The sequence below is a fragment of the Delphinapterus leucas genome, chromosome 15 (assembly GCF_059928025.1).
Source record: "Delphinapterus leucas isolate spDelLeu-1000000601 "Yukka" chromosome 15, BTC_Dleu_Yukka2, whole genome shotgun sequence".
In the NCBI taxonomy this organism is placed as follows: Eukaryota; Metazoa; Chordata; class Mammalia; order Artiodactyla; family Monodontidae; genus Delphinapterus; species Delphinapterus leucas.
The window spans coordinates 67142470-67155269 of NC_143143.1; the positions used below are offsets into that span (position 1 = coordinate 67142470).

The following is a 12800-nucleotide window of genomic DNA, read 5'->3' on the forward strand; positions in this document are numbered from 1 at the left end:
GGACTCTTAACCACTGCGCCACCAGGGAAGCCCCAGCATTAGGTTGTTAAAACACAAATTTCTTGGGTCCCACTCCTGGAGTTTCAGATTCAGTGGGGCTGGAGTGGATCCCAATAATTTGCATTTTCTAACAAATTCCCAGATGATGCTGATGCTGCTGCACTTGGGGACCACAGTTTGAGAACCACTGGTCTAGGTCCGTTTAAAAACATGGCTTTCAAAAATGAAACCACTACTCAAGGCGGGGGTCTGGCTAGTGCTAAGCAGAGCAGAACTATTACCTCCCTCAATACCAATAGCATGCTCTTATTATTGCAGCCCAAATTACAAACTGCTTTTTCATGCTGTTGAACCCTATGTCACGAAGACTCTGAAACCTGTATCACCCATCTGGCTCCCAAACTCTCTCCCTGTTTTTGTTGAGTGCCTATTGTTGTGGGCCAAGTGCTTTAAGGAATTATCACATTTAATTCTCATGACAACCCTTGAAATGCGCAGCGATTTCTTTGGGGGAGGCTGATGCCCAGAGAAACAAAGAAAAACAATTCCCAGGTAAATAAGTGAAGGACCCAGGATTCGAGCCTGGGTTATAGAACTCTACAATTAAGAACTCTCCTCCGTCTTAACAGCATCAATTAATCAGCTGCCCTTTGGGGCCCAAGACAAATTTACCTAATTGTGCCTCATCTAGCTCATTTCTCTTTCTTGTCTACAAGGTCATCTAATGTGATTTTTTTCAAATGCCCCAGGTTTCTTGAGTATCTCCTTCACCCACAACTCAGCCCTTTCACTGCCCTCACTGCTGCCCTAAAGAGGAGGTTAAGTTTGCTGAGTTGCATTTAGAGCCATATGAGTTTAGTCTCTGAAAGTGTTAACTGTGGGCACATTTTAATAAAGGCCATTTTCTAGGCTACAGCTACATAAATGTTCCAATTTAATATGCAAATGTACCACAAGTTATTTAGGATGTGCTGGGCCTTTATTGTTCTAGTTGCCGTTATGTTGATTTAGCCCAGAGCTGTATAGTTAATAATTTAGTAGACAACCTTATTTTTTAATCTCCCTTTGTCCTCATGCCTCACCCTTTTTTTTTTTTTTTTTTTTTTTTTTTGCCTCACCCTTTTTTACATTAAGGGACTTAGGCCTGTCTGAAGATTCAATTTAATGAACGATCAATCCTTGAATAAGTGTAGTGGCCAAAGGACTCCCTTGAAATCTAGGAAAAGCTTTAGGCTCATGAGTTTTCACGTTCTTGATGGGATTCTTGGTTTCATCATAAATATCATGACTCAGTTTATCCCTAGTAGTCCGTTTTGTATTATATTCTGCTTCGCCCAATATTAACATCGTTAGATGAGTTTTCTTTGGTTAGTATTTGCCTGGTATATCTTTTTCTATTTTCATCATTTCTGTGTCATTGTCTTAGGTCTATCTCTTATACACAGCTTATGCTGAATTTTGAGTTTTTAAAAATCTTATCTTATAGTCTCTGACTTTAATAGGTAGGTTTAATCCACTTACGTTTCTTGTGATCACTGATTTATTTGGACTTATTTTCTACCATCTTATTTTGAGTGTATGTTTGTGTGTGTTTTCTATTATCATGAGATTTTTTTTGTGTGGGGGGAGCACATATGGTTACTTTAATTTTTTTCTTCTTTTTTGACTTTTGATGGATAGCATTCTTTAGCACCCCATCCTTTTTCCTCCCCACTGATTTAAAAGCTGTGTATCACATTTCTTTTAGTGTTTTCATTTTAATTTTTAACATACTTAAGTATATATTTTCCTAACAGTATAAAGTTTTTCAGTATCTATTTTCCTCTTAACAAGACAATCCCTCTAACACCATGTAACTGCCAACTGAATTGCCCCCCTCCCATCATTCTTGTTATTGTCTAGAATCTTAGTTCCACTGTTTATCACAGAAATTAATGTTCATATTATCAGAAATTATTTAGATCCATCAATATATTTGACTAATTTCTGTACTTAATGTCTTCCTTCTTTCACTTTCCCTTTTGCTGAAGTACTTGCTTTAGTAATCCTTTCAGTGAGGGTACAGGTGGTAAACTCTCTTAATCTATGAAAGTCTGAAAATACCTGTAATTTGATTTCCTTTTTCAGTGTCCATCTAGCTGTGTACTGAGGTAGGCTGATCGTATTTTACCCTCTGCATGATCAACATATTATTTCTCTGTCTCTGTCATCCATTGCTGTTGACGAGAAATCTGCTGTCAGCTCAACTGGATTTCCTTTCCTTTGTAGGCAATTTGTCTTTATTCTCTGCAAATCTTAAGATTTTTCTCTTTATCTTTGATATTCTACTCTACCATTACAATGTTTCCAGTTGAGATTTTATTAATTTATTTATTTTAAATTTTATTTTTTTTGGCCACAATGCGTGGCTTGCGGGATCTTAGTTCCCCAACCAGGGATCGAACGCAGGTCCCAGGAGTGAAAGCATCAAGCCCTAACCCACTGGACCACCAGGGAATTCCCGAGATTTATTTTTAACCACTCTACCAATATTTTGCACACGGTATGTGTTTTTCATCTGAGGACTTTCATTTTGATTCTGAAATATTCTCAGTCACCATCTCTTAAATATTGTGTCTCCATTACATCCTTTATTCTATCCTTCTGGAATTCCTATTACACATATGTTGGACTCTTTCCATATGCTCACTATGTCTTAACTGCTCTTTCATATTTTCCATTTCTTTATCTCTCTGTGCTGGGTGAATTACTCAGGAATATCTCTCAATTCATTGTCTCTTCAACTGTGTTTTATTTAGAATTTATTCCATTTGAATTCACTTCAATAATGATACTTTTCAATTTTAGGATTTCTAATTGTTTCTTTTTCACAGCAACAGTCAAATCTGTTTGTCTTTGTTTCATAATTTTTTTTCTTTTTACAGGTTGTTCATTCCTTTACCTTTGTTAGGATCCTAAACCTGTAACGGAATTTTCAGATTGCTCTATTATTTGCACTTATCATGAGCAAATTCATCTGTTAAGAGTTGAGTTTGTTGGCCATCTCTCTGTCAGTTTACTTCAAGGGCTTTAGAATTTTGGTTTGCAAGCTTATTTTGAACAGGAATCGTTCTGTCCATTTTCTTTCTTGGCACTTGTCTAAATCCCCAGGACCCTAGTCCCAAACTGTTCTTCCTATTGGCAGCTCAGGATTCCCAGTTTTGGGTGCTATCAGAGATGTCACAGATGCAGTTAATGAGTCAAGGTGGCATAGCTCAGGTCCCAATTGCTAGACCTGCATCTGCTCCTCCCTGTTACCTAAGTTATGGTTTCAAGCAAGAGGCTGATGCTAGACCTCCACTTCTTGACCTCCACTTCCCCCCGCCTTTTTTTCCCCCTCCTCCTCTTTTTTACTATTGTGGTACTGTTGTACCTTCCAGTTGTTGATTCATCAATATTTTTATTTTTATAACCTTCCTAACATATCTGTTAGTTTCCTAGTCTAATTTTATTTTTTACTTTGCTATTTTTATTTTATTTTATTTTATTTTGCCCTGGGTGGCTTGCAGGATCTTGGTTCACGAGGCTGGGGTCAGGCTGGAGCTCCTGCGGTGGGAGATCTGAGTCCAAACCATTGGACTAACAGAGAACCTCAGACCCCAGGCAATATTCATCTGAGTGAGGTCTCACGGAGTTCCTCATCTCAGCACCAAGACCCAGCTCTACCCAATAGCCTACAAACTCCAGAGTTGGAAACCTCAGGCCAAACAACCAGTAAGACAGGAACACAATCCCACTCATTAAAAAAAAAAAAAAAAAAGAGACAGCAAAAAAATATGTCACAGATGAAAGAGCAAGGTAAAAACCTACATGACCAAATAAATGAAGAGGAAATAGGCAATCTACCTGAAAAAGAACTCAGAGTAATGATAGTAAAGATGATCCAGAATCTCGGAAATAGAATGGAGACATGGATTGAGAAAATACAAGAAATGTTTAACAAAGATCTAGAAGAACTAAAGAACAAACAAACAGAGAAGAGCAACATAATAACTGAAATGAAAAATACACTAGAAGGAATCAATAACTGAGGCAGAAGAACGAATAAGTGAGCTGGAAGACAAAATGGTGGAAATAACTGCTGAGGAGCAGCATAAAGAATGAAAAGAATTGAAGACAATCTCAGAGACCTCTAGGACAACAATAAATGCACCAACATTCGAATTATAGGGGTCCCAGAAGAAAAAGAAAGGGTCTGAGAAATTATTTGAAGAGATTATAGTTGAAAACTTCCCTAACATGGGAAAGGAAATAGTCACCCAATTCCAGGAAGCACAGAGACTCCCATAAAGGATAAACCCTAGGAAAAACACACCAAGACACATATTAATCAAACTAACAAAAATTAAATTCAAAGAAAAAATATTAAAAGCAGCAATGGAAAAACAAAAAATAACATACAAAGGAATCCCCATAAGGTTATCAGCTGATCTTTCAGTGGAAACTCTGCAGGCCAGAAGGGAGTGGCAGGATATAATTAAAGTGATGAAAGAGAAAAACCTACAACCAAGATTACTCTACCCAGCAAGGATCTCATTCAGACTCAATGGAGAAGCAAAAGTTTTTCAGACAAGCAAAAGCTAAGAGAATTCAGCACCACCAAACCAGCTTTACAACAAATGCTAAAGAAACTTCTCTAAGTGGGACACACAAGAGAAGAAAAAGACCCACAAAAACAAACCCAAAACAATTAAGAAAATAGTAATAGGAACACACATATCGATAATAACCTTGAACGTAAATGGATTTAATGCCCCAACCAAAAGACACAGACTGGCTGAATGGATACAAAAACAAGACCCATATATATGCTGGCTACAAGAGACCCACTTCAGACCTAGGGACACATACAGACTGAAAGTGAGGGGATGGAAAAAGATATTCCACGCAAATGGAAATCAAAAGAAAGCTGGAGTAGCAGTACTCGTATCAGATAAAATAGACTTTAAAATAAAGACTGTTACAAGAGAAGGAGGGACACTACATAATGATCAAAGGATCAATCCAAGAAGAAGATATAACAATTATAAATGTTTATGTACCCAACATAGGAGCACCTCAATACATAAGGCAAATGCTAACAACCATGGAAGGAGAAATCGACAGTAACACAATAATAGTAGGGGACTTTAACACCCCACTTAAACCAATGGACAGATCATCCAAACAGAAAATAAATAAGGAAACACAAACTTTAAATGACACAATAGACCAGATAGATCTAATTGATATTCAGAGAACATTCCACCCAAAAGTGGCAGAATACACTTTCTTCTCAAGTGCGCAAGGAACATTCACCAGGATAGATCACATCTTGGGTCACAAATCAAGCCTCAGAAAATTTAAGAAAATTGAAATCGTATCAAGCATCTTTTCTGACCACAACACTATGAGACTGGAAATCAATTACAGGAAAAAAACTGTAAAAGACACAAATACATAGAGGTTAAACAGTGAGCTACTAAATAACTAAGAGATCACTGAAGAAATCAAAGAAGTAATAAAAAAAATACATAGAAAAAAATGACAATGAAAACATGATAACCCAAAACCTATGGGACACAGCAAAAGCAGTTCTAAGAGGGAAGTTTATAGCAATACAATCTCACCTCAAGAAACAAGAAAAATCTCAAATAAACAATCTAACCCTACACTTAAAACAACTAGAGAAAGAAGAACAAAGAAAACCCAAAGTCAGTAGGAGGAAAGAAATCATAAAGATCAGAGCAGAAATAAATGAAATAGAAACAAACAAAACAATAGCAAAGATCAGTAAAACTAAAAGCTGGTTCTTTGAGAAGATAAACAAAAATGATAAAGCCTTACCAGACTCATCAAGAAAAAAAGGGCGCAAATCAATAAAATTAGAAATGAAAAAGGAGAAATCACAACTGACACTGCAGAAATACAAAGGATTATAAGAGACTACTACAAACAACTATATGCCAATAAAATGGACAACCATGAAGAAATGGACAAATTCTTGGAAAGGTACAATTTTCCAAGACTGAACCAGGAAGAATTAGAAAATATAAACAGACCTATCACAAGTAATGAAATTGAAACCATAATTAAAAACCTTCCAACAAACAAAAGTCCAGGACCAGATGGTTTCACAGGCAAATTCTATCAAACATTTAGAGAAGAGCTAGCACCAATCCTTCTCAAACTCTTCCAAAAAATTGCAGAGGGAGAAACACTCCTAAATTCATTCTACGAAGTCACCATCACCCTGATACCAAAATCAGAAAAAGGTATCGTAAAAAAGGAAAATTATACACCAGTATCACCGATGAACATAGATGCAAAAATCCTGAACAAAATACTAGCAAACAGAATCCAACAGCACCTTAAAAGGATCATACACCATTATCAAGTGGCATTTATCCCAGGGATATAAGGATTCTTCAATATATGCAAATCAATCAATGTGATACACCACATTAACAAATTAAGGAATAAAAACCATATGATCATCTCAATAGATGCAGAAAAAGCTTTTGACAAAATTCAACACCAATTTATGATAAAAAACTCTCCAGAAAATGGGCATAGAGGGAACCTACCTCAACATAATAACGGCCATATATGACAAACCCACAGCAAGCATCATACTCAATGGTGAAAAACTGAAAGCATTTCCTCTAAGATCAGGAAGAAGACAAGGATGTCCACTCTCACCACTCTTATTCAACACAGTTTTGGAAGTCCTAGCCATGGCAATCAGAGAAGAAAAAGAAATAAAAGGAATAAAAATTGGCAAAGAAGAAGTAAAACTGTCACTGTTTGCCTATGACATGATACTATACATAGAAAATCCTGAAGATGCTACCAGAAAACTATTAGAATTAATCAATGAATTTGGTAAGTTTGCAGGATACAAAATTAATGCACAGAAATCTCTGGCATTCCTATACACCAACAATGAAAAATCAGAAAGAGAATTTAAGGAAACACTCCATTTACCATTGCAACAAAAAGAATAAAATACCTAGGAATAAACCTGCCTAAGGAGGTGAAAGACTTGTACTCAGAAAACTATAAAACACTGATGAAAGAAATCAAAGATGACATAAACAGATGGAGAAATATACCATGTTCTTGGATTGGAAGAATCAATGTTGTGAAAAATGACTATACTGCTCAAAGCAATCTACAGATTCAATGCAATCCCTATCAAACTACCAATGGCATTCTTCACAGAATTAGAAAAAATTTTTTACAATTCGTATGGAAATGCAAAAGATCCCAAATAGCCAAAGCAATCTTGAGAAAGAAAAATGGAGTTGGAGGAATCAGGCTCCCCAACTTCAAACTTCAAACTATACCTCAAAGCTGCAGTAATCAAGACAGTATGGTACTGGCACAAAAGCAGAAATATAGATCAATGGTACGAGATAGAATGCCCAGAGATAAACCCACGCACATATGGGCACCTAATTTATGACAAAGGAGGCAAGAACATACAATGGAGAAAAGACAGCCTCTTCAGTAAGTGGTGCTGGGAAAACTGGACAGCTACATGTAAAAGAATGAAATTAGAACACTACCTAACACCATACAAAAAAATAAACTCCAAATGGATTAAAGACTTAAATGTAAGACCAGACACTATAAAACTCGTAGAGGAAAACATAGGAAAAACACTCTTTGACATAAACCACAGTAAGATCTTTTTTGACCCACCTCCTAGAGTAACGGAAATAAAAAGAAAAATAAATGGGACTTAATTAAACTTCAAAGCTTTTGCACAGCAAAGGAAACCATAAACAAGACAAAAAGACAACCCTCAGAATGGAAGAAAATAACTGCAAATGAAACAACAGACAAAGGATTAATCTCCAAAATGTACAAACAGCTTATGGAGCTCAATATCAAAAAAACAAAAAATCCAGTTAAAAAATGGGCAGACGACCTAAATAGACATTTCACCAAGGAAGACATACAGATAGGCAAGAGGCACATGAAAAGATGGTCAACATCACTAATTATTAGAGAAATACAAATCAAAACTACAATGAGGTATCACCTCACACCAGTTAGAATGGGCATCATCAGAAAATCTACAAACAACAAATGCTGGAGAGGGCGTGGAGAAGAGGGAACCCTCTTGCACTGTTGGTGGGAATGTAAATTGATACAACCACTACGGAAAACAGTATGGAGGTTCCTTAAAAAATAAAAATAGAACTACCATATGACCCAGCAATCCCACTCCTGGGCATATACCCTGAGAAAACCATAATTCAAGAAGAGTCATGTACCACAATGTTCACTGCAGCTCTATTTACAATAGCCAGGACATGGAAGCAACCTAAGTGTCCGTCGACAGGTGAATGGATAAAGAAGATGTGGCACATATATACAATGGAGTATTACTCAGCCATAAAAAGAAACGAAATTGAGTTATTTGTAGTGAGGTGGATGGACCTAGAGTCTGTCATAGAGTGAAGTAAGTCAGAAAGAGAAAAACAAATACCCTATGCTAACACATATATATGGAATCTAAAAAAAATGGTACCGATGAACTTAGTTGCAGGGCAGGAATAAAGAGATAGACATAAATTTTAAAAAATACTTGAAAAATTATTGAATAAAAATATTTCAAGCTAAAAAAAAAAAGAGATAGACAGAAAATGGACTTGAGGACCTGGGGTGGGAGGGCGAAGCTGGGGTGAAGGGAGAGTAGCATTGACATACATACACTACCGAATGTAAAATAGTTGACTAGTGGGAAGCAGCAGCATAGCAGGGAGATTGGCTCGGTGCTTTGTGACCGCCTAGAGGGGTGGGATAGGGAGGTTGGGAGGGAGGATCAAGAGGGAGGGGATATGGGGACATGTGTATGCATATGGCTGATTTGCTTTCTTGTCCAACAGAAACTAACACAGTGTTGTGAAGTAATTATACTTCAATAAAGATGTATTAAATTTTTTTGATGGAAAAAAAAATTTATCTATTGTTGCAGTGTATAAACAGAGGTTATTTTTCCTCACTAATTCATGGACGGTGTGGTTAAATTTTCTTACATCATTTTTATTGAGGTATATATGATTAATACACAATAAAAGCATCCATTTAAAGTGTATAACTTGATATAGTCATACAATCACCATTATGTGATAAACATATACAGTCATGTAATCACATTACAATCAAGAAAAGAACACTTTCATCAACCTCCAAACTTCCTCTGTACCCGTTTGCTATCAATCCCCTTCCCCAAACCCCAGCCCCAGGTAACCAGTGATCTACGTTTATAGATTAGTTTTGCCTTTCCTAGAATTTCATATAAATTGAATCAGACAGTATATACTCTTTTGTGGTTGGCTTCTCTCACCAAGTGTAGTGATTTCGAGATTTATCCATGTTGTGTATACCAGTTCTCCATTCATTTTTACGGTTGAGTAGTATTCTGTTGTATGGGTATATCACAATTTGTTTATCCATCCTTCTATTGATGGACATTGGGGTTGTTTCTAGTTGGGGCTATTATGTATAACTCTGCCATGAACATTCATACACAAATCTTTGTGTGGACATGTTTTCATTTCTCTTGGGTAAATATCTAAGAGTGGGATTTCTGGGCAGTATGGTAAATGTATGTTTAACTTTATAAGAAACTTCCAAACTGTTTTTCAAAGTGGCTACACCATTTTGCATTCCCATCTGCAATGTATGAGATTCTGGTTGAGGAGCAGGTTATTTTAAAAGTATGAGCTCAATGCCGTATTCACTGAGGGTGACTGTAAAAACACTTAGAAGGTACACTGAACTATAAAGTCAGCGATGGTAATGAAGGCTCTGTGAGGGCACTAACTTCTGGTGTCCTGTGTACTGGTGAGTCCACAATGCCTCGCACAGGTCTTGGCTCATGGCATGCACTCAATAAATGAATCAATGAATAAAGATTTGTCCCTGACAGACATTAACAGCTTTTAAAGTTTGGGTCAAAGTTTGCACCTACTGCATCCTATTTGAGCAAAGGAAGTTTTTTGGAGCCCTGTTTTCTCCTTCCCTAAATTTCACAAGACCGTTGTTTTGAACTAGTTGGCATTTCTACCCCATTTCTATGAGATCTACCATCCCTTTAGCCAGGCTTCTCTTCAAAGCCCAAGATGATCACTGTACCCCCAGCGCTGCGTCTGCATTGCAGCCAGGAGGAAGGAGGAAAAGGGAGAGAAGGGCACACACCCTCTCTTTAAGGATACTTGCTTGAGGTTGAAGATCATTTCTGCTTATCTATCATGAGCCAGAACTTAAGCCACATGGCCACATGGCAAGGGAGATGGGAAAGTGTGACCTTTACTCTGACCAGCTGTGTGCCTAGATAAATAGGGGTTCTTTTACTTAGGAGAAGAGGAGGTTATGTACTGATGACTTCTAGCAGGGCCTACCCTGAGCCTGCCTTTGTCCTGAATGCTAGGCACTAGTTCAATATACAGTATTAGTCGAAATATATGTTTATTCCTCAACTCCAGGGAGAACTTTTTTTTTTTTTTTTGAGGAACGCGGGCCTCTCACTGTTGTGGCCTCTCCCGTTGTGGAGCACAGGCTCCGGATGCGCAGGCTCAGTGGCCATGGCTCACGGGCCCAGCCACTCCGCGGCATGTGGGATCTTCCCGGACCGGGGCATGGACCCATGTCCCCTGCATCGGCAGGCAGACTCTCAACCACTGCGCCACCAGGGAAGCCCCAGGGAGAACTTTTTGATTCACTACACAAAAGGATGCCACGCTAGTGGGTAAGGAGGTGTCTCAGTCAGCAATTCCAGGCCTCACCCCCTGCCACCAGATCAGCCACCGTGGCTTCTCCCTCAAGGTTTTCTGATCCAGCTACAGGGGGTAGGGAGCAGTTGAAGGATGGTGCATTCAGAGAAGGGGGAGTTAATAATGGAATCTGTAGACAGGCCCACATTGTTGACCACCCTGGGACCCAAGTGTCTGCCTTCTGGTGACCTACCTGAGGAAGCTCTGATGGGCCCAATGGCTGAGTTGCGTGCAGAGAGCTCGGTCCACTCAGCTGCCCTTCCCATGGTCCATCAGGCTGGGTGTCCAGGAAACTTAGCAGCCTACAGAGGGTAGGGTATATCCCAGAGCTGTGTGTCCAATACAGTAGCCATTAGCCCCATGCATTTATCTCAATCTAAACTAATAAAATAAAATATTCAGTTCCCTAGTTGTACCAGCCACATTTCAAGTGCTTAGTAGACACCTGTGGCTAGTGGCCACCATAATGGATAGCGCAGACATAACACACTCCCATCCCTGAAGAAAGTTCTATTGGACAGTGCTGCCCCAGAGGAGAGACATCTCAGGTTGAATTATAGAGGCAGAGTACTAAGAAAGAGGCAGGTGATGGGTCTGATCTACACTGTGCCAGGCAGACCCAAGCTGGGCCACCATGGTCCATGGGCCCCACACTCTGTGAGGGAAGCAAATGAGAGAGAGGAAGGTGTCCAGGCAAGGGTGCAGTGGGGGCTGGAAACGTATCTGTGTCTTGTTTAAAGGATGTTTTAGTATGGATTCCTCCAGAAGCAGAGGCTGGGACAAAGGTTTAATGGCAAGTAGTTTTCTGGGGAGGTGATTCCAGAAAGTACCAGAAGGGGAGTGAGGAAATGAGACAGGGAAAGTGTGAGTGCTCAGGCAAGCATCCACTGTGAGCAAGTGGGGCTCCGTCCTACCAGGGAGCTCTGGGAGCCAGTGTACAGCACGTACCTCAAAGTCATCCCAAGGGCTTGGGGAGCTGTGGTTTTGATACATTAACTTCTACTAGTCATTGGCTGAAGGCTGCTCCCAGGGTGTTAATTTGCTAAGACTTCTGGTCTGCTAAGTATGGAGGCAGAAGGCCTTCCTTACCTGTGGAAAGTCCTCAGGCAAAGAGATGCAAACATGGGGCAGCTGGAAGTTGGCTGGAGCAGACTGAGGCGGTAAGACTTGAAGGATATGGGCTGGGCACCTGGAGAAGACCAACATCCTTAACCCCCAGCCTCATCTCTCTCTCTCTCTCTCTCTCTCTCTCTCTCTCACACACACACACACACACACACACACACACACACACACACACACACACTCCTTGCGTATCTCTCATCATGCTGGCCTCTTCCTTTTCCTCAGACTCACCCTGCTTCCTCCCACCACAGGACCTTTGCATATGCTGTTCTGGGAATGTCTGAAGCACTCTTCTACTCTTTCCCATCCCTTTTCATCTAGTCAAGTCCTAATTATTCTTCAGATGTTGGCTCAAATGTCCCTTTCTCTAGGTAGCCTTCTCTGAGGGACACCCCACCCCCACCCCAGGACAAGAACAAGTCCTGTTGCACACCATCCCAGCTCCCTGTCCTGTAAGTGTGTCATTATATATTCGCAGCTGTCCTGTGTGTCATTATATATTCGCGAGGTTGGTTGATTACCACTGTCTTCCAGTCAGACTGTAACGAAGGGATCTTGTTTGTCTTATTCACAGCGACACATAGTAGGTCCTCAAGAAATATATGTGGGGTGAATGAATGAAAAATGAGTGAATGAATTATTGAATTCCAGTCCGAATGACTAGGACTCCCAGTATCCAGAGAGAATTTACTAGCTTAAGACCCCAGGAAGAGGAAGAGGCTAATTAGCAATTCATTAGGATCTGTTCTCACTTCTGTAGTCAATGCTAATCACTTGTTTGTTTAAAACAGGAAGTTCTGCACTCATTAAATCCATTAGTAAATGAAAACGTTTCTCAGGGAAGTCTGGCCTCCCACACTGGAGTGG

General features: G+C 39.4%; 1 protein-coding gene across 7 annotated transcripts in view; it reads right to left on the reverse strand.

The window, feature by feature from the left end:
• Positions 1-1101: 1101 nt before the first annotated feature.
• Positions 1102-12800, reverse strand: part of TTI1 (TELO2 interacting protein 1) — a 64544-nt gene continuing 52845 nt past the window's right edge. For 5 of the 7 annotated variants that reach the window (XM_089896850.1, XM_089896846.1, XM_089896847.1 and 2 more), the window contains one exon: positions 1102-11137. In XM_089896850.1, coding sequence (XP_089752976.1) covers positions 10801-11137 — 337 coding nt within the window. In that variant the 3' untranslated portion in view covers positions 1102-10800. Of the gene's footprint in view, positions 11138-11897; positions 11998-12800 lie in introns of all 7 variants that reach the window. The other 2 variants (XM_022592444.3, XM_089896851.1) reach the window with 2 other exon arrangements.